The sequence below is a fragment of the Ursus arctos genome, unplaced genomic scaffold (assembly GCF_023065955.2).
Source record: "Ursus arctos isolate Adak ecotype North America unplaced genomic scaffold, UrsArc2.0 scaffold_15, whole genome shotgun sequence".
NCBI classification, from domain to species: Eukaryota; Metazoa; Chordata; class Mammalia; order Carnivora; family Ursidae; genus Ursus; species Ursus arctos.
In genome coordinates, this window is record NW_026622819.1 from 5,097,121 (window position 1) to 5,119,054 (window position 21,934).

General features: G+C 51.2%; 1 protein-coding gene across 2 annotated transcripts in view; it reads left to right on the plus strand.

Moving 5' to 3' along the window:
- The window catches only part of TENT4A (terminal nucleotidyltransferase 4A), a 45,690-nt gene extending 25,655 nt beyond the window's left edge, over positions 1 to 20,035 (plus strand). Inside the window, exons 2-13 of one of the 2 annotated variants that reach the window (XM_048224361.2) lie at positions 1,216 to 1,339; positions 2,520 to 2,566; positions 3,707 to 3,827; positions 6,004 to 6,111; positions 7,247 to 7,375; positions 9,315 to 9,528; positions 11,504 to 11,630; positions 12,623 to 12,723; positions 13,343 to 13,515; positions 13,915 to 14,073; positions 16,163 to 16,327; positions 17,746 to 20,035. In XM_048224361.2, coding sequence (XP_048080318.1) covers positions 1,216 to 1,339; positions 2,520 to 2,566; positions 3,707 to 3,827; positions 6,004 to 6,111; positions 7,247 to 7,375; positions 9,315 to 9,528; positions 11,504 to 11,630; positions 12,623 to 12,723; positions 13,343 to 13,515; positions 13,915 to 14,073; positions 16,163 to 16,327; positions 17,746 to 17,940 — 1,663 coding nt within the window. In that variant the 3' untranslated portion in view covers positions 17,941 to 20,035. The remainder of the gene's footprint in view (positions 1 to 1,215; positions 1,340 to 2,519; positions 2,567 to 3,706; positions 3,828 to 6,003; positions 6,112 to 7,246; positions 7,376 to 9,314; positions 9,529 to 11,503; positions 11,631 to 12,622; positions 12,724 to 13,342; positions 13,516 to 13,914; positions 14,074 to 16,162; positions 16,328 to 17,745) is intronic. The other variant, XM_048224362.2, reaches the window with a different exon arrangement.
- Positions 20,036 to 21,934: the final 1,899 nt, after the last annotated feature.

The window sequence follows — 21,934 nt, forward strand, 5'->3', positions numbered from 1 at the left end:
TCGTGGCTGGCTCAGTCACCATCATGAGATTGTCTTTTCTGGATTTTCTAAAAAATTAAACACAATAAACTTTAAGTTCCAGTGATAGCCTCATTGCTATTGCAAATGTACCGAGAACAAGGGTGTTGAGGACTGATGTCCTCCTCGAGTCCCGTGCGTGCTTGGAATAGCCTCCAGGTGCCTTCAGACCCGCTGTGGAGTGTTCGGAATGGTTGCTGCTGGCGGATTTGGGGGTGTGAGGCAGCACTTCAGGCGAGACCATGGAAGGCAGCCTTTAGAGAAGGGCTTAGAATACGTGAGGTGGTAGGATGGATGCCCCTTGCCTTTGTCACCGGAAGCTAGTCGGTCCTGTTGAGAAGTATTCTCTTCTGGTATGTGGACTATTTTGCTAGCTATTGAGCCAACATTATTATTATTGAGCAAATTTTATTTTGTCTTCTCTTTGTTTTATTAATCAAACTTAGAGTGGAAGCAGGTGAATTTGATTTCTTTTAATTACCAGGATTAGATTACTTGCCCCCCTAGAATTCATCCTTCAGACTGAGGATGACAGTCTTTCCTTCCCACAAAAGGAGTCTTCAGGGGAGATCCTTGGCCCTGAATGTGAGCTCCACAAGCCCTGGCCTGCGGCAGGACGGGCTTTTTCGCCTAGGGCCGGCGGACAGTGCGAGATGGAGCCCCTGAGGCAGAGGAGCGAGGTGGCTCTCGGAGCTCCATCTTCTGCAGGAAATGCTACAGTTGGATCTCTGTTAGGAAGAGAGAGGGCCGGACACACTTGCGCTGCACCCGCATTGGCCTGGGGCCCTCCTGGGTGGCTGGGGCCTTCAGGAGAGGACAGCTGAGTGGTGGCACGGGGGGTGGGGGGGCCTCGGCGGGTATCGGCGGCCTGCAGGGCCTTCCCGTCTTGGGGGCCGCGCAGGGGACTGGGAGGCCCTGCGTGCGGCCCACTCTGGCCTCCAGGGAGGGGCTGCCCGTGGCTTCCTGGCGCAGGCCCCGCAGGGACTGTCCTGCACGTGGCTCTCAGCGCCCGAAGTGTCCATCCCCGCCGGCACGATGGGCTGGCGATGTCATCTGCCGCGGGGCTTCCCTCTTACCCCGCGCTCGCCGCTCGCGGAGGACGGGAGAGCCGTCGCGGTGTTCGCGCTGTTCGCGCCCCGCAGTGCGTGTGCTCGGCTGTAGCAGTAACTCGACTGTGTTTTCTCTTTTGTCCGCCAGACTTCATGAGGAAATCATTGACTTTTATAACTTCATGTCCCCTTGTCCTGAAGAAGCAGCCATGAGACGGGAGGTGGTGAAGCGGATCGAAACCGTGGTTAAAGACCTTTGGCCAGCGGCTGACGTGGGTTCACTCTTTACTGTACTTGTGTCACACCAGGGACAGTGAGCGCCGGGGTTCTAGGGTGTCCCTGGCCCTCGTGGGCCTGAGGCAGGGCTTCCTCAGGCGGGCCCCGGGACGGCGGTGGGGCGGCACCTGGGAGTTTGTGAGACCTGCCCATTCCCAGGCCCTGCCCCGAACTTTCCCGATCAGCCCCTGGGGTGGGGCCTGTGACCCCTGCTTCACACGCCGTCCGGGTGAGCGTGGGGACCATGGGACAAAGGAAATTTGTTTCTGGAGTACTGTGATTATTGTTCTTCTTTGAAACTGGCCTTGAGGTTAGGGATTCTACCCCTTGCCCTTGCTGCACAGTGCATAGCATATGTTCCTTTTTGTAGACCCGGAAAGAACTTTGTCACTTAGCACTTTTACCTTGCGCGGGTGTGTGTTCCTTGAGATGGGGGCCGTGGTCCTTTGGGGTGCTTGGCACAGGCAGTGACATATGTCCTGTGACCAAGTTGATGATGGCCCAGGGCGCCTGTCATAATCAGTCAACCTTCCCCTACCGGCGATGGTGACTGGAGACCGCCCAGTGATGGATGGATGAGCTGGGCTGGTGAGGGCACGCGTGCTCGCAGAGGCCAGGGGCCGCCCCTCAATTCCCTTCCTATTCTGTGATGACATTCCACATTTTTTTTTTAATTTTTTGTGATGTTAGTCACCATACAGTACATCCTTAGTTTTTGATGTAATGTTCCATGATTCATTGTTTGCATGTAACACCCAGTGCTCCATGCAATATGTGCCCTCCTTAATACCCTTCACCGGCTATCCCAGTGCCCCCCCCCAAACATTCCACATTTTTGTTTTTAAACTTGAGTGCCCTGGGGCAAAGCCCCACCTCTGAGTCTTAGCTACAGGTTTGAAAATTTGTCAGCTTTGAGCAGTTGTGGGAAAGGCCAATAATTGTTTCATCTCTTAATTCAAGTTTTTAAACATTCCTTTTTGGGGTAGGTGTTTAACGTAAAGGTTAAGAGGATCTTGTTTGATGGTGCTTTGCTGCACCCCCGGCCCCCGCTCCGTGCCCCAGCTCGCAGGGCAGGTCTGTTTGCCCAGAGTAGGAGTGCAGCCTTGCAGTGAGCAGCGGGGGAAGGCGGACTGCTATACTGTCCCGTGTTGCGAGAGTGCCGCTCTTCTCTTTCAGGTACAGATATTTGGCAGCTTTAGTACAGGCCTCTATCTCCCAACCAGGTGAGTACCAGATCCGCACGCTCGGTTAGTGCCGACGCCTGTTTACTCGGGGTGGGCGGGTCTGCATGCCTGTTAAGGGCCCTAAGTAGGTTTCTCAGGCTAGAAATGTAAGCTAAAGGAAAAGACTGTGGAGTACAGAGGAAAGATGGCAGGAAACAAAATTTAATTTAGTGTTACGATAATTGGTTGTGTTTTTCTTCTCGCACTTCATTTGGTGTGTCACAAAAACGCTGGACACCGGAAGTGTAAAGACCGGTGGGAGGGTCATGGGAAGAAAATGTGGAAAATATTCTGAAAGTTTTGGTTTTTTTTTGAAAATTGATCTTCTGTTTTAATGAAGATTCAAGCAAAATTCTATTTAAACGGTATTTTGTAAGTATTTTGTACTTCTTAATTGAAAAACATCCAACCAGTTTATATCCTAAAATTGTTCTTCAGTGTTTCCTCATCAAGAACTATCTCGATACCCAAATTAGTTTTATGTGCATCACTTCCTTAACTTACTCTCTCCATGCGCTTGGGTGGCTCAGGCGGTTAAGTGTCTGCCTTTGGCTCAGGTCATGATCCCCAAATCCTGGGATTGAGCCCCACGTAAGGCTTCTTGCTGAGCAGGGAGCCTGCTTCTCCCTGTGCCCCCTGTTCATGCTCTCTCTCTTGCCATTTCTCTCTCTCAAATAAATAAAAAATAAATAAAATCTTTTAAAAAAGAAGAGCTTACTCTCTCCTAACCCACTGTTAACATTTAGACACTGAAGAGGCTGTCATCTCAGGATTTGGGGTTGGCTTTGGGAGGGCCAGTAGGGAACTGACCAGATTCCAGGTGCCCAGGAAGCCCAGGTCAGCAAGAGCGATGCAGTGTCAACGGCGCAGGAGGAAGAGCTGGGAAGCCTCAGAGGGGCAGGCGTTCTCATTCCCACCTCCTCGATTCCCTGGGGATGCTGGGAAACTCGGCCCCTTGGCGCTCCATCCTTGTGTTAGAGCAGTTCACAAAGAGCGTCAGAGGGATGGGCTTCCTGGGGGACGGGGCGGGCTGGAAGGAGGTGGGCGTGTGCACGCTGTGGTACCGGTCCACCCCAGATGCGTGTGTTCCTGGAGAGTGATGTGAGCCAGGGCTTCACACTCACCTACTCTTCTGTCCAGTGACATCGACTTGGTGGTCTTCGGAAAGTGGGAGCGCCCTCCTCTGCAGCTGTTGGAGCAAGCTCTGCGGAAGCACAACGTGGCCGAGCCGTGCTCCATCAAAGTCCTTGACAAAGCGACAGTAAGTGTGGGGCCCGGCCTGCAGCCCAGAGGCTTTCACACACCTGCCGGCCGTCGCGATTCACCTGTGTCTTTAGCTTATCTTGACAGCAGTCACGGCTTCCATTTTGGAGACTTCCTTTCCTGGTAGGAACGTGCTTGTGTTTATTTAGAGTATTAGGGTTACCAGCCGAGAACATATTGCAGGACGATCCGAACTACTGCAGGTTGTGAGAGCATCGCGCTGCCCTTGGCACTAAAATACCCGGTCGGTTAACTTTCGTTAGGACGTGTAAGAGAAGGACGCGCAGGTGCTGCCTGTTGGCGCACGCGCAGTTGGATGATGAAAGCATGCCATCTGCACAGGAAGTGATTACTGTTTAGCAAGTTATAGTTAAGAAACAAAACTTGCCTGTTTCTTTCATTATTCAAAATTGTATCCATATCAAAACCTTTGATCTTGGGCAGATGTTGGAAGATGAGGGAGCTTTGATGTGCGCTTCTCAAGGTTTACCTGAGGCCAAGATTAGAGACGGGAGAACTGAAGTCACTTGCCCGGTGTGTGGTAACGATTAGAGCCCCCGAGCCCTGTGCTCTTGGGACTCTGCCATTTGTCCCGCAGTGCTGGCTCCTCGATGAGAACGAGACGGTGGCGGTCTCTGACCAGGTATCCTGGATTAGATGTAGAGAGGAGCTGAAGAGGCCCGGCCTGGTTGTCTGGGCTCCAGAGCATTCTGGAGGACAGATAGTGTCAAGCAGGTGTTGCGTAATTGCTGTTGCACACCGTCTCCTCTGCTGCTAGGGGCCAGCGTAGACTTAAGGGGACCTGAGCCGCACTGGTCCCGGCTGTTCCTTTCTCTCATCACGCGCTCTTGTCAGGCAGCCTCATGTGCCGGCCTCACCGTCCTCTCATCTGGGGCTCCGGAGCCCAGCGTGGGGGCTGGGTTTAAGAGGAAAGCTTGTGTGTATTGAACAGCTCTCGAAAAGTAAGTGTTGTGGTGGTGTTACTCATCGTTAGGATCTCGGGTTCAACCTGTGAGTGTATAGGAGTGTGTGTGTGTGTGTGTGTGTGTGTGTGTGTGTGTGGCAGGCGAGCGCCAGGACTGGTTTCGGGAGAGCATCCGTGAGTGCGAGACAAAGGTGCTCCGTAGCCGTGCCCAGCGGCGATGGGAGCCGGGGGGCTTCACGAGGGAGGCGGTGTGTGGTGGAGGCAGGGGCTCCTTCTGAAACAGTTTGTGGTGAATTCTTTGGGAAAGCCTTTTCTTTTTCTACCTTCGTGGACCACACTGGCTGTGGCTCACTGTGCCTGGTGGTCCTGGCCATCTTGGTGATCTCCAGGAGTCGCCGTCACCCCCTGCTGCCCATCCCTGTCACGGGTATGTCCTTGGCAGTTTGCCTCCAGATCAGGTGTGCTCACTGGGTTCTGTGAGGTGTCCTAACCCTTTAATTAGACCTCTCCTGTGTTAGGGGACAGCCGTTGCCATTCTTAGAGGCTGAAGGAAACAAAGTCTTGCCTTTTGTTCCTGGAAGAACGCAGTTTTGGGGGGGGGGGGGTAGGGAGGAGCGTGGTTTGTGTGGCTGCCGGGTCAGCTTCGATGAGGCCGGTTTTGAGCACCTGTGGTGGTCTTTTTGGTGAGAGTGTTTCCAAAGTAGCTGCTGCTTCTCTGGCTTTACAGGGAAGCGGTTTTCTGGTTTGGTTTGGCTTCTTAGGTTAAAATGTCTTCGTGAGAACCCCAAGCAGAATTGTTTGGAGAAACATCATCAGCACGAAACAGAATTGAAAAACTGGCTTTGAAGTTACTCTGAGTGTTTTCAGAAATTCTTAAAAATATAATTTGGGGACCTGCAGCCCCTCTCCATCATCAGGCGCCCCTGGGGGACAGGGACTTAGCCAACTCCTCCTCCTGGAGCCGGGGCCTTCCCGCAGCTAGTGGTTGACGCTGAGTCGGGCCGGGCGGAGGTGAGCACTAGCTGTTTTCGGGGGTGAGGGGCAGGGGGGTCTCGGTTCCAGGGACAAGGGTGTTGACAACTGGCAAAAATCCCTTTTTTTCCTCATTTTTTAAAGTGTGGGTTCATATCTCTCAGCCCTTTTGTGGGTTAGGGAAAAAACCTCTTGTACAACATAGTAAACATCTTGATGCCAGACTGCAGTGAATGTTGGCCTTTAAGACATAGTTTTTTCAATTAAATCTTTGCAGGTACCGATAATAAAACTCACAGACCAGGAGACGGAAGTGAAAGTCGACATCAGCTTTAACATGGAGACTGGGGTCCGGGCAGCCGAGCTCATCAAGAATTACATGAAGGTGCTGCCACCAGCCAGTTAGCGCTGTCAGAATGGGGGACCTGTTTCGTTGGGCGTCTATGGAGCTTTAAACCGAGTGATAGTTTTCAATGATAAAGACTGTACAGTTGGATTATTTATTCTACAATATTATTTCTAGAGATACTTTGAAACGATTTGGCTGTTTTGTAGATTTACTTTCCTGGCTAACCATAAAGTTGAGTGTTACTTTAGAGCTTTGTGAAAATGTTATTTCTCATGCTTACAAAATGACTGTCCCTAGAGCTCAGTGCCTGATTTGGGAGTCTAGTTTATTGGAAGTGGAGTACATCATGATATAGTTTGCTTACTTTGGATCGTCTCAGTGCCTAACGATGGGATAGCAGACTTGTTCATTGAGCTGACCAGGTGTGTGGTGTAGTTAAACAGATGGTCTTTCCCTCCTATTTTAGGGAAAAGGGGTGAAATCCTTTACAGAGGCAACCCCAGCAGTGTAATCTGGATACTGCCTCTTCCCACAGATTCAAGGACCTCGTTCCTTCAGTTTTTCCATTAACTCTGCAGCAGGCTTGTCTGCCGTAACTGTTCCCCTTAACTTCTATGCCCAGCGGAACATGAAAACAGCAGAAGCTTCACTGTCCCCCTCCCCTTCTCCAGCCTCTCTCCATTTCCTTGTTACCGTCACCCTGCTCTCCATGTTCTGCTCTTGTCTTCCTGCCTGATGAGCTGCCCCCCGCCCCCCGACTCCTCCTCTTGTGGGGGCCTCTGGGCATAGGAGTTTTGCCTTCCTGGCTCACAGCCTCATCCCCTCCTCTCCTTCCTGCCCCAGCCTGCACCTGTCATGGAACAAGCTAGGCCATGGGAAATAATTTGAAGGAATACACTCATTCATTGTCCCTGAGCTCTTCTTTGTTGGAGGAGCTCCTCCAACCTCATTCCTGCTGAACCATGACCTAGGATATGGTTCCCAGTGGGGGTCTTAGCAAGCCCCTCACATAATTCTCAGGCCCCTAAAAATGGAGGATGATTGGCCTAGAGCCTTCCAAGTGGCGAGAGGATTGAGTAAGCTTTTCTTTCTATTATGTGAAATTTGTTATGGGACAAATCTTTAAAGGTATATTAACTAATATTATATATATATTTTTTTGAATTTACAGAAATATTCATTGCTGCCTTACTTGATTTTAGTATTGAAACAGTTCCTCCTGCAGAGGGACCTGAATGAAGTTTTTACAGGTGGAATAAGCTCATACAGCCTAATTTTAATGGCCATTAGCTTTCTACAGGTGAGTGTGCGTTCTCTCTAGAGACTTATGTAGGAGTACGTTCTCCGCCGATGTTGTGAAGCCATTGCTTTGTGGATTCCAGCTGCCCTTGTTCTCCTTCCGCTCTTCTGCTTTGGCTTAGTAGAAATTGACTTCTGATTGTCACAGTAAAACTATTTTGATCAGTATTTCTTTCCTTTTTCTCCTTTATAGCTTATTTTGTAGTTGACTGAACGGTTTGAGGGAGGGCAGGCTATCCTGGTCCTATTCATCAGGTGTATGCCACTCTGAACTTGAGGACCCTGTCCATGTAGAGACTTTCATGCCTTGATGGACAATAAAAAGCTGGTTTTCTTGGTTACTGTTGTAATTTATGAAAAATTTGTCTCAGAAAAAAAATTAGGAACTGTATATGGTAAAAAAAAGAAAAAAATTGCTGAGGAGAGAGCCTTTCTTCTCAGATTGGCAAGACATAAATATTTCGTCTTAAGTTTTATGTTGCCCTTATTTTGGTGAGTAAAATGGAACAGTCAATAGAAAACCTACCTATACGTGTTAAATGCTGTGATGTTGATACTTATTTAACATATAAAATAGTTTTATTTAACATATAAACTTATTTGTATGATACTTATTTAACACATAAAATAGTTTCTGAGTTAATGGAAATATTAACTACCCCATTAATGTTTTCTTGAATGAAGGATATTCTGTTCTTCACAGAATCTTTCCTGTATATTCTAGCTGTTCTCCATGTTTATCATTAATTTGGTATTTGTGATTGTTCTTAAGGTTTTATATCCAAAATTTGGCCATTTTTCTCATTATTACAGCTGATGGAAGTAGTGGTTATATCACCTTTCATTATTTTGACTTCCATGGCACATCTTTTGCCACAGATACTTGAAGAATAGTGAAAACGGAGTCCCACACCTCTTTTTTTTACAGTTTAATCATATTGCTTTGCCTTCCACATTTTCCTCTGTGATGCTACCCTTGGAGCCATCCTTCCCTAGCTCTTGGACATTATTTTGAACTAAATACAGCCTGCTGCTCTTGACTTATTTCCTCACGTTTTTCCTGATTTGAACTATTTCAGTAGCCTTATTATCATGCCTGCAATTTGTTTTTATGGTGCCGGGCACTGGGCTCAGCGCCTCCTGTCCCCTTTCCCGGTGGGGTCCCGTGACCCCACAGAAGGTCATAGGTAGAGTGGATGGCTGGCCACGCCCCTTGGCGCCTTGCCCATCCTGCCTCAAAACTGTGCCTGTCGTGGCCTCTGAGTGCCTTTCTTGACTGAGGTAGGAGGGCCCAGCCTTGCACCGGCCAGCTCTCAGGTGTTTGACTTTGACTAGAAGGCAAGCAGGAAGGAAGGGAATAAGGTAAGGCGGAAATGAGAACGCTGCCCTTGCGCTGGCACTAATCTGTGTGACAAGCAGGGATGTAAATGTGGTGTAAATATTATGACACAGTACTAATGAACCTGCACAGTAAAATCGGTCTTTCCACATTCTGGTGTTCTGTCGCATCGACACTGTTCAGTCCGTTACTGCCCTCTATGGGTTGTCTTTTGGAATAATGGGATTAAGGTTAGAATCTGTAACATGACATTCACCATATAGATGACTCCAAATTGTGCAGAATATGGTCTCCTTGTTGATCAGTTTTTGGTACCTTGTGATTACTCAGATGTCTGTGTTAGTAGGAAGACCCTCTGTGGTTTATGAATTTCAGAAAATTATAAAGTATAATAAAAAACTCAGATTAGAAGGTTTTATTTCTTTTGACCACTGTATTGACAAGGGCTCTGTTGGTGCCTGCCCCTGACGCCCGGAGCGTCCTCACAGAGTTGGTACCACTGATCGCTGTCCTTGGAGACACCACAAGGTAGCGGGCTTTGGTGTGTGGTCTTCTTTAGAAAATGACTTGAATCCAAATGGTGGATCTATTGCTTTTACAGTTGCATCCGAGAATTGATGCCCGGAGAGCCGATGAAAACCTTGGAATGCTTCTTGTAGAATTTTTTGAACTCTACGGAAGAAATTTTAATTACTTGAAGACTGGTATTAGAATAAAAGAAGGAGGTGCCTATATCGCCAAAGAAGAGATCATGAAAGCCATGACCAGTGGGTATAGACCATCGATGCTGTGCATTGAGGACCCTCTGCTGCCTGGTAAGGGTGCCTTGCTCCTCCCTGGCCCCAAGCCTGGGGATGTGGATGGTGCACAGCATCAGGGAAGGGAGGTGGGTGTCTGCGCCCCTGCAGCCAAGGGTGACTCCTCTGCCTCGATGCGGGTTCCCACTGTGCAGACAGTTAATGGGGACACCTTCAGAAGTCTGTCTTTAATGCCTTCTAATTCACTTCGTATAAAGTTGGAATGTGTTTACATTCTGTAATTAACCAGAAAAATGCAGAAAGTGAAAATTAAGGGAAAAAATTTTTTTTCTGATTAGGAAAGTATTTGGTACGTATTCATCATAAACCATTCACTTCCAAGAAGTATGTCCCATAGAAAGCAAAGTATGCCACAGTTGCCTTCCATTCTGGTGTGTGTTTTTCCATGTTTTTTCCTACACGGTTATTAATATTTATTGCAGTCTTATTAAGTGGATCATGTAATACAGTTTTGCGACTTGTGTTTTTAATTAATGGCAAACCCCTTCCCTGTATGTGTAAGGTGTGTTCCATTGTAAGGATTGCTGCATTGACCATCCCGAGGTGGCATCTGGTTTCCCCAGTTTTATTCCATGAGCGTGGTGAAGGGTGCTCGTTCCCCTTGCATTAGGGACAGTCTTTTTGACCTTTGCCGATCTGATAGGACCTGCGACATACGCGTGCATCGAGTTTGCGTTTCTTTAATGGCGAGTGAGGTGAAGCAGATTTTTATTTATCGATTCCACAAAGGTTTATTGAGCATCTGTTAGGTGAGACACTGTTGTTACTGGTGGTGATGAAGTCAGTGACGGATAGGTGACAGAAAAGGTGGTGGAGAATGTCCTCTCCAGGTACATTGCTCCTCTTCCTGTTGGGCGCGTTCACGTGCTTTGTCCATCTGTCCGCCGGGCTGTGTTCCTAGTGACTTCGTGAGATCCTGCCTCTTCTTCATTGTCACGCTGTACTTTTTTTCTCCCCAGTTTGTCCCTTGCATCTGTATTTGGTGTTTTTTGTTATTCAATTCCTATATATATTTTTTAATGTCCTCAAATTTAATGATTGTTTTTTTCTTTGTTTCGTTTCATGGCTGCTGGAGTGTGAAATTCACTTCTTAAAATAAAGACAGGAAACCTACTGACTGTTCTGTTGTTTACAAATGACAGGACTGATGCCATGCTTTTTCAGTACAGCTTTTCCCAGCAGCAGAGGAACGTGTTTTCACATCTGTTTGTCTGTGTTCGATCAGTTAAATTGCAGGGATTTCCAATGTCTTCAGTGTCTTTTTAAATGTACTTGAAAACAAAGCCCACGTTATCACTGGATTATATTATCAAATCTGGAAAAGAGAAAATTCCAATACTTAGAATGGTTCCTAAAACATCCTGCTTACTTGAATTGTGAAGAGTGAGTTACATGTGAATTAAAATTCCAAACTGTGCTGTTCCTAAAGTTCCTTAACTGGGGCTCACTTGGTGACCTCAGTGATGGCCTCATCTGATCTGCCACCCTTCTGGTCCTGAAAACTGGAGAGGGGAGACCTGGCACGTTCTACCCTGAAGGACTTGCTTCCCGCAGGTCCCATGGGTGCTGACCGAACTCGACGTGCCCGGGCTGGGTTCCCGCAGCAGCACGCTCTCGGTCAGCACGGCCGCGGTCTGATTGAGGCCGCTGCCTCGGCTCTGTGGTGTGGGTGCCACCTGGGGAGTCACTGGACTTCTTCATGAATTATCAGTCTGTCTCTGTGAATGACATCTCATGGAGGTGGACCCGGATCTGAGGCCGCAGGTCAGGCACTTCTGCCCGTGACTGTCGCGACCATGGGCACGGGTGGTAAGTTGTGTGTTCACAGATGCCCGCTGCAGCTCTGCTGGTGTGGTCTGGGAGTGTGTCCGTGATGAGGGCCCGCTGCAGAAGAACTTAAGTGAGAAGATAACACACGTCTGGATAAAGGGCCCCGTGTTTGCAGGGTCTTATAGCTGCATTTCTGTTTCAGGAAACGATGTTGGCCGGAGTTCATACGGGGCCATGCAGGTGAAGCAGGTGTTTGACTATGCTTACATTGTTCTCAGTCACGCTGTGTCACCCCTCGCAAGGTCCTATCCCAACAGAGACTCTGAAAGGTAACGCAAGTCACGCGTCGCTATTCTGGGCTCACAGCCCCAGTGGCTTGGCAGCTGCTTGCCTCTGCCTCTGTGTGGTGGGCACCGCTGGCCTCTGTCATTGGCTTCTGTGAGGTTTATTAATGGGTATGCCGGCACATTCTGGTAGAACTTGAAATTATTGAAGAGGGAGGAAGGCCACATTTGGTTCATCCATGGCTGAGCACTGAAAATTTCTTATTTGGGGAATTTCTTCAGGGTGTTTTATTTTGGGGAAGTGATTTCTGGCCTCTTCACCCTTTGGAACCAATGCTTTCTCTCCAGACTGTCCTCAAAATGCACATGGTGAGCTCTGAGGGGGGGTGAGTGTGGGTCCATGGCCCCACCCTGCCTGTCCTCTGCAAACTCATCCCTCGTTCTGCGTTTCAGCACACTTGTGCAGTATGCACTTTTACCGGTAGCGAAAACTACTTACGGAGTGCTTGGGAGGTAGTTAGTGGGATTGGGGGGCAGAGGGAAGCAGTGAGGGGGCAGTGGAAAGGAAGAAAGTGCAGTGCAGGGATTCTGAGGGCTGGCTCCAGTGCCAGTCGGCTTTCTATGGGTTCTGTGCCTCTGCCCGCTCACGGTGCTTTCCGGCAGGGCTTTGCGCCCGTGTGGGGTGCTTGGAATGTTGGCACTGTCTGCCTGTGCCAGACCTTTGTGAGTGCTGGGCGGAGGCAGGGGTGCTCCTTTGCTTGGGCACTGGGTTGACACGGTCTTTTATAGTAGCCAGCTGCGGGTTCAAGGACATCTATGCAAGTGAACCCACTCTCTCTATACTGTGATCTCAGAGCACATTCAGGCTCTGGCATCAGAAATCATAACACATTTAGTAAAATTATTTTAGTTTTCTTCCTCTGTCATCACTTGGCAAAGTGATGTGTTGTTAAAAATATAAAATAGCTGGTCAGAAGGGTTTGTGGGCTCTGTAGTCGCGCTGCGGCACGTTGATTCCCCGTGGTGTCCCTTCGCAGTACTCTGGGAAGAATCATCAAGGTGACTCAGGAAGTGATCGACTACCGGAGGTGGATCAAGGAGAAGTGGGGCGGCAAGGCCCCCCCAGCGCCCGAACTTGGTGAGAGCTCGTCCGGTCACGTTACCCTTGAACTTCTGCTGCCTTGATGCAGGAGTGTCTCTTTGTCCCTCAGTGCTGATTGTTTACACTAAGGAAACGCCAGGTTTTCTGTAAGAGTTTACAGCTGTGAGACTTAGGCCAGCGGGAATACAGTGCATGCCACCCACGGACCTTTAAAGTTTCTTCTAGTAATTGCATTAAAAATCTGAAAAGAAAAAGGTGAAATTCCTTTTAATAATGTATTTTCTTCAGTGTAGTATTCAGAATAGGAACATTTCATCATGGAATCGGTATAAAGAGTCGTGGAGAGCTTCCACCCCCGTGCTGGTACCGTGCCCTTGGACCCGGTGTGCACCCGCGGCGCACCCCGCCCCAGCCCCCCCGGAAACGCGTGCTCTGCAACTGTTTACACATCCAAGTCGTTCTAGACACATTTGAAGATATAACTAAAACAAATAGAATTTTAAAAATTAAGTAAATTAAGTAAAATTAGAAATTAGTTTGTGACTCCCGTTAGCGTGTCAGGACTCGGTGGCATCTGTGGCCGGAGGCTGTCTGGTGGGGTGTGCGTGTCTGTCCTCTTAGGAAGTGGCTCAGCCCGGCTGTGTTGCCCCCACAGACAACAGAAGTAAGATAAAAGAGCGAATAAGTGTGTGCGACGGGGACCAGCCCCAGCGCCGAGACCCGGAGTCCCCCTACAGCCAGCGCCTGACCCTGTCTCTGCCCAGCCCCCAGCTGCTCTCGTCCGGCTCGTCCGCCTCCTCCGTGTCTTCGCTTTCTGGGAGTGACATTGTAAGTGTGCCTGTGGGGGAACGTCGGCAGCGGGGGGTTTAACCTCCAGCAGCCCGGGGGCTTCTCTCCCTCCCGTGTGGGTCTGCAGCTGCCCCAGGACCGCGAGCCTCTCCCGGCCGTCGGGGACCCCGTCCTGCCGCTCACCGCACAGCTGTAGCGGACTTCCTCGGAGAGCGTTGTAGACACTTGGGTGGGGTGAAACGTTTGAGTGAGGTGTCTGTCCCATGTTACCGGAACATTCTTCAGTTCCGAGAGGGCTTGAAGGGAAGGCGGGCGGCTCGGGCTGCCCGTTGCGGAGCAGCACATGGGCCATGCGCTCGTGGCCTTCTGGGGCTGCTCTCGGCACCCTCGAGCGCTGCCCGCCTCTTCAGCCGTCCCTGTGGTTTCTTCTCCTCAAAGGATTCCGACACGCCGCCCTGCACAACGCCCAGCGTTTACCAGTTCAGTCTGCAAGCACCGACGCCCCTGCTGGCCAGCTTACCCACCGCCTTGCCCATGCCGAGCGGCAAACCTCAGTCCGCTACTTCCAGAACGTTGGTCATGACAACTAACACTCAGGTACGCGGCGGGCTGGCGCCCTTCCCGGAGACCGGCCCCTGGGAGCCACGTCTGAGCTGGTGCGGGCGCTCCGGGAGCGGCTGGTACTTTAGGATTAGAAACAGGTCTTTGGTACCTTTGGAAGGTACGTTGTATCTTGTAGGACATCCTTGTCTTTTGTGGACGGAAAGAACGTAACTCCTGTCGTTCTGTAAAAGACCGTGTCCTCGGGGCCCACCCCGTGCAGTGTTCGCAGCGAGAGGACTCCTGGCTCTCGAGCACTGAGGGGGCTCTAGACAAGGTCCGGGTTGAGCATCTTTCTGAAAATGACAGACGCCCAGCCTGAGACTGTGGTCCTGGGGCTGTGTCAGTGGGACTCTTATGCAACCCCCCCACCCCCTGGTGGGAAAGGACCGCCGTCTCTGCTTCCTCTCAGACTCTCTGCGTTTACACTTTTGAGAAGTTCTAGTGTCAGTGTTGACTTTCTCACAGTATTCATTAGGCAGTATTTGTAGGGCTTTTTCTATTTGAATATGTCCTCTTTTTTTTTTTTTTAGTTTAGATGATGATAGAAGCCTGAAAGATAATTTCAAAAATATTAAATTTGGTATCCACTTCGTAGTTATACACAATTGAACATATATGTGTAAAAACCTGTCGCATTAATTCGCCTTTAAAGGAAGGTCCTGTCTGCAGTGCGATTGTAAGTTGAGCATAGAGAGACGTGGGCACATGGACGCGTCTGTGGTCTGGCTGTCTGCCTCGGGAGGGCATTCTCCCCGGGCACGCCCCTGACATGCGGTGGCAGCAGCAGCAGGCAGAACAGCCCCACCAGAGACTTGTGGGAATTGCGTGAGGGCGCAATGCTGAGGCACTTGGCTGCGCTATGAAAATAAATTGTCACAGATAACCTTCGGGCGTTGTGGCCATGGTGTCCCCAAATCATTCATGGGTTCTAACCTCACTTGGGGGCTCAGGTCCCCCGAGAGCCAGTGTGGCCGCCGCATAGTGGTCCAGCTGATGCTGTGCGCGTGGTTCTGGCAGGAAGTCCAGGAAAGTTCCGGGGACAGGTCGCAGGCCACTGCTGGTGCCCTCGTCTCACTTGTCACTTGCTAACAGCAGGTGAGGCTAAAGCTAAGATCGTTCACATTTTAAGCCAAGGCTCAAGGCCCACTTTCTCAATTTATTTCTAAACTGCAAACCGGACTTCTAGTCGAGCAACTCAGTAAGCCCCCGCTGTACACGTCACGGGCGCTCCCTCCCGGGAAGCTCATGGACTGTGAAGAGCCCTGCTCGAGATGAAGTGGGCCCTGAGAGCTCGGGATGTGAGCCTGGCAGACCCAGGCGTGGGCTCCCGGAGGAGCGGAGCCACTACTGAGGCGAGGGCCTGTGTGCGCTCCAGCCCCCGGTGCGGACCTTTGGTAAAGCATAAGGAAGGCTCACTGTGTGTGCTCTGAGCCCCCCTGGAGCACCATCTGGGAGACCCCAGCTCCTGTTCCATCCACTGCTCTCGGGGGCGGGGGCCGCGGTTAGTCTCCAGAGGGGCAGATGCATTAGGGTTCCTAGATGTGAGCAGTGCAGTTCTCGGGATCTGAGAGACGATCGCGCTGGCATCCCTGTGCTAGTGGGCACCGTCATGCACAAATACAAGTAGTCCAGGGACCAGAGGGCAGGGGGAACAGGGAGGGGCCAGCCTTCCCCGGCACCCCTCCGTGGGCTGGCATCCCTCCACAGGCCATCGCTTGACCAGCCTCGGGCCTCCCATCCTGGGCTGGGGGAGGGCTATGCTTCCTCTCTTCCCAGAGATTGAGGGACAGGTGTTACTCTGAGGACTGATTCACTGAGTTGTTGCTAGGTCTTCAGTGAATAATGAGACTTTACGATTTGGGTTCTGAGGCATACTTTCTGTTGTAGCTGCTGTTTCAGAATATAGACTATTTCTGATGCAAAACAAATCCTGTTAGGTTACAGTAAAACACAAACTACGTGAGTGAACCTATTTGCAAATGCTGTTCCAAAGCAGCGTCCTCCCTTCTCCGGCTCAGCACGAGAATCGGTGACCTCTGTCGGCCTGGTGCCTCATGGATGTCTCTGGTCCTTCTGTTCCTAGACCAGGTTTACGATAGCTCCACCGACCCTGGGGGTGGCCCCCGTCCCTTGCAGACAAGTTGGCGTTGAAGGAACTCCAGCGTTGAAAGCTGTTCATCACATGTCTTCCCCGGCCATCCCGTCCGCATCTCCCAACCCGCTCTCAAGCCCTCACCTGTATCACAAGGTAGGCCTCCCCGCTGGCCCAGGCCCGGGGCCCACCGCCCAGGGCTTCCTGCTTGCTCCATCAGAGACAGGGTTCCACAGAGATGTCGTTTAAAACAGAATGTGTGTTCTCATCATTCAACTTCATGTTTGCTTTTCTTTGTGATGAACAAAACTTTAAAAGTGTTGTTTTCAACTATAGTATAGTTCAAGCATCTGTCTTCATTCTTCCGTTGAGCTTGTTAGCATAAAACTGAAGTTGGAAATAAGGTTCAAAGGAAGAGTACTTTGTGTTCCCATTTATCTTTTGGATTAATTTATATGCTAAATATTTTGGTTTTTAAGAAGCAGGTGATACGATCAGGAAAAGATGCTGGTGTGCCCCAGGGCAGAGGGGGCCTGCATGGGGTTTGCTCTCTCAGTTCCAGTGGGGTCTCTGTGAATGCGTTTGTCGGTGCCCCTGTGGCTTCTCTGCGTCCATTTTCTGCACATGAGAAATTGTTCTGTGGTAGAAAAACAGGTCATTATTCATTTCCTGTGCCCTTGAAGGGCCGGAATGTTTCCGAGAGCTGTAAGGGACGTCTCCCTGTAGGAGTCAAGGTGCAGTGTCTGTTTTCCCTCGTGCTCTGACGATATTGGGGACACTCGCCTCCATGACTCCAGTCAGTTCCTCTGTTGCTTATCTGATCATATTTTGTGCGTCTCACACCGGCCTGCTTGAAATACTTGGGGGTGGGGGCAGGGACGTGATGGCTTCCCCAAGAGCAAAGCGCCTTTGGTAATTGCATTTTGGCTTTCCGTCTCAACCCCCCTCTGCTGCTCCTTTGCTGTGCACCCTTCCTGAAAGCGGCTGTGTTTTCTCCTGGTCTGCTTCTCGTGGGGCTGTGGGCTGAGGAGCAGCCCGAGCTGCCCCGGTGCATACAGCGTCCCACCCCTGGGAGCTCGGGCACCAGCCTGCTGGACATGGAATGCCTGCGTGTGTTTGCAGAACGTCAGAGCTGAAGTGGGGGAAAGAAGACGAGGGCTCCTCTTCGTTCTGTGGACAAACAGGACCAGTTAGAAGTGTGATGCTAACGGCTTTGGATGTGAATGTGTGTGTATGCTCTGATCCGGGTGGATCATTGAGTGGGCGCGGTACTTTCTGTCTCCCAGGTAGTGGTCACTGTGACATGTAAGCGTGGCTCTCTCTCCGCTCCTTCCTACTTCCTGTCACGTGGACACTGCACGTGAGCGGGGACAGGACTACCAAATGGCAGTCACCTGCACCCTTTGTGTGCTTTGCGTGCCCTTCACTGCCCACGGGCCTGGTCTCCGGGGCAGAAGGGGGGGGACGCAGCTCGGGGACGCGGAGGCTCGCTGCCCCTGATCGGGCCCCACGGCAGTGGTGTCTGGGGTCTCCAGGGCAGCCTCCCACGTTGCTGTCCCTCTCTGTCTCTCCAGCAGCACAGTGGCATGAAGCTGTCCATGAAAGGCTCCCACAACCACAGCCAGGGTGGCACGTACAGCTCTGTGGGCAGTGGAGGCGTGCGGCCCCCCGTGGGCAACCGGGGACACCACCAGTACAACCGCACCGGCTGGAGGAGGAAAAAACACACACACACGAGGGACAGCCTGCCTGTCAGTCTGAGCAGATAATAGCCCCGATGGCGCATCCCGGCCCCCTGCTCTTCCACAGACTCGTGCCAGGCGGCCTTGGCGCCCAGCCGGGAACTGAGACCAGCATCCAGCACGTCGGCCCGGGCCCCTCGGACCGCCCGCCGCTGATCACTCTGCATGTTCCTTGTGTGGTGGTCACGTCCATCTTAAAGAACAGCTCCTTGTGCTCATCTGTGAAGCCTTATTATCTGGACGCTGTGTCTGCCTTCCCGGGATTCTTCTCTCCGGTGCCGGAGCAGGTCTGGACCGGGAACTGCAGGGACAGGACGCAGGCCGCGGGCTTCTCGGCAGCCAGTCTGGGTCCCTTGCGGTTGGGGTGTTTTCATGGCACGTCCGCCAGAGCAGCAGAGCTCAGCCCCCGTTCTCGTTCCTTCCCCAGCGGGTAGGGTTGGGAGGTCGCCATTGTGTCACTGCCCTCACGTTTTGTTTCAAATTTCAGAACTGTTTTTCTATGTAAATATTGAAAACTTATGATTTGTGCAATAACTCAGATATTTTTATTTAATTCATATTTTCACATAAGTTATATTTAAGGGAGGAGGTTTTTTAAACAAGCTTAGGTCCTTTCCCGAGTCACATTTTCTAAGTTGGGTTCATCGTGTCGGCTGGTTGTCTGAGGAGCACCGCTACCAACACCGTGAGTGAGGGGCTCGGGGTTTATTTTTGTGTTTTTCTTTTGGTCAGACACGAGGCCTCTCCGTTCGTGGCGGGGGAGCCGAGCGGCCCCAGTGCTTCCCTGCAGGGGCGCGGCCCCCGAGCCTTCTGACCAGCTGCCGCCGGCCCTGCGTCCGGCCTGTCTGTTGTCTCGCTCTGACCGCAGAGCTTTAACGTTTTGGTTTTCGGTTCTTTTAAAGTAGACAACAAATCCAGCATTTAAAGTGCCAGAAGTATAACTTTGTAAGGGGAGAAAGGGTTGTCACATTATCAAATCTTTAAAAAAAAAAAAAATGTGAACTTTGAAGCGCTTCGGTCTGCTTAGTCACATGCCTGTAAGGATGGGGCCGGTGAATATCAGTACGGACGAGGGTACCCAGTTTTAGGAATGTGGAGAAAGGAATTATGTTGATTCCGTTGAGGAATCTGTAGCAGTATGCATTCGTTCTGTTAAGAGCAAATCTACGAGAAGTACTTCCGCTGCTCAGTGCACCGTAGGGAGGACTTTTACCACCGCGGAGAACACAGCCCGGGGCTGGGCCGGGAGCAGCCGGCACCCGACGTGAGAAGCATACAGGGGTACTATGCAAGTGTAGTCTGCCATGACAACCACTGTCTTTGTTACGTTGTTTTGAACAAGAATATATCCATCCGGCCTAACCCTGAGTTTTCAGAGCACCACGGTTGTCCCAGATGCTAGTTGATCTCCTAGGTCATCTGACCTCCCGTTTTTAAAATGGGGGTTCTGGCCCTGCGAACACTACAGGTAGGTTGGTCTTTAATGTCCACTAGTGGAGAATGTCACATCGAGAGACTGAACTACCATGACACTGATGGACGTGCAGAGCGGGGAGCTCTGGAGTGCGGCCTGGGGGTGGGGTCCCGGCCAGGACGGCCCCCCAGTGTCGGCGGCCAGCCTCTGCCCCGGGACCGGCCCCGGCGCTGCCGATGGCTGCCGGCTGCGGCAGCGGCTTCTCCAGGGGGCCTTCCAGAAGAGAGTAGCACACGTCGTCTGCAGTTCTTGACGATCGAAAGTTATCAGAAATATTTAAAGATATTTAAATTGTGAATCTATTGATAAAGAAATATTTATAAAAACTGATACGTAAGCCTGTACTAATCTCCACACATTAGCAATACTGACTGTCACCCTACATTAAGGAACCACTGCGGGGCGCGGGTCCCGTGGGGTGTGCATTTTAAAGCTCGATTCACAGACACAGGCGCCATGCTCCATCCCCGTCATGGTGAACCGAATGAATTGGCCCGGCTACCACTGTGGTCACGCCCTACAGATAGAACAAAACGGTATCATGTTTCGATTTTTTTTGTGTGTGGACAATAAAGATAGAAGCTAAAATTGACATATTTTTATGTAAAGTTTTTCTATTCTTTGATTTTTAATAAACTTTGGAAACCAGGTTGTGTTTGTGGAGTGTGTGCTTTCCTTTCAAGAGGAAGGGCAGCTTCTACCATTTCATATTCTTGAACTTTCTAAATAGAGCAGTGAAAAATTACATTATCATTGGTTTGGGAAATTCAGAATCTGGTGGTGGTTCCGGGCTGTGCGCAGAATGGCAGCTGAAGCCTGGTGTTTGCTCCCATTCTGTGGCAGGAGGGAGGCACACCGTTGACATGACACTCCCCATGTGTCGCTTCTGACAAGCCAGGTGTGTGATACTGTGGCACCAGTGAGACTGCCCGGGGAGACCGTTCTTCTACATCTCTCTCAGGTCAAATTCGATCACTTAAAAATAACACTTTTTTTTTTTTTTAATTTCAGAGAGACAGGGAGCAAGCAGGGGGAGAGGGAGAGGGAGAGGGAGAAGCAGACTCCTAGCTGAGCAGGGAACCTGACACGGGGCTCAATTCCTGGACCCTGAGATCATGACTCAAGCCAAAGGCAGATGCTTCACTGACTGAGCCACCCAGGCGCCCCTAAAAATAACACATTTTAAACAGCCAAACAATCAAAATGTAGCTTAAAATGTAACACATTTAGAATGACGACCCTCATTCATCTGCTCATTCCACAAGGGTTTCCAGAGTGCTCTAGGCAGATGCTGTCCCAAGGACACAAGGCCCTCTGCACACAACACCTACATTCCAACAAGGCTGCAGAGGACCCCAGGAAGCCACTAATGTGCCCGATGTCAGTGCTGTGAACAGTGGCTGGAGGCAGAGTGATGGGTGTGTCTATGGATAGGACCACTGGAAAGGCCTTGAGCTGGGATCAAGTGGCCCGAGGGAGCTGGCAGGTGGCACAGCAAGGAGGCCCGATGGCCAGGAGCAGGTGCAGAGGCTAGAGGGAGGGGAGCCATAACAGGAAGCCGGAGGGTTTCTTCGTCCCTGTGCCACTCATTGGAGAACGGGCTGGAGGCAGGTGTTGAGGTGGTCCAGGTGAGCAGTGACCGCCACGGGAGGGCCCCGGGCAGGTGGGATGGGGCTGGCAAGGCCACACTGATGGACTGGGGAGGGGGGATGGGCAGTGGCCCCGACCTCCCTGTGGGTTGCTGCCCACTGCTCTGAAGGGCACCACCTGCAGGGGCCCCAGGCCGCTAGTAGGAGCCATTGAGTAGGTGAGCTGGGAGCCCCAGGGAGGGGGAGACCTCCTCCACCGCTGGCTCAGGGCAGGCCAGAGGAGGCTGTGTTCCCTGGGGTCTCCCTGGGCAGGGGGAGGTGCCCACGGCCGCTCACGGCTCACACGGTGCTACTCAGCTTCAGGTTGATCACCTGCAGGTCACCACGCTGATCCCCACCCACAGGAAGTCCTGGGGTTCTGAATTCGCTCCCTTGTGGCTGGGTCTCCGTGACTTCCTCTTGGAGTTGCTGCAGGTCGTGCCCCATCTCTGTCCCTGTGCGAGGCACCTGCGGTTCCTGAGCACAGCGTGTGTGGCCTGGGCTCCCAGCACCAGGTGCACACGGGGGCGGTGCCATCCGCAGCGCAGACACACCTGCTCACGTGCACACATCTTTGTTTCCATCACCCTGTGGTGATCTAACTGAAATTTTGACAAGAATGTGTAATTTGTCCTCCGCTTTTCTAACTTGTGAAGTCCCTGCCAGTCCTTAGGGAACTTAGATGACCAGGGGAAGCTGATCTGGGAAGGGGAGTGGCCACGGAGAAACACAGCAGCCCCAACATGCCCCACGTGGGGCTAATTCTGAGTAAGAATGGCTGGAAAACAAGTTTCGCTGTGGTGTTTCCATGGTGGCTGGAAAACAAGTTTCGCTGTGGTGTTTCCATGGCTCCCCGGGGGTGGGGCGGGTCCTAGGGGATCTGTCACAGGGCCCTTGCACAGAGCTGGGGGTGCTGTTC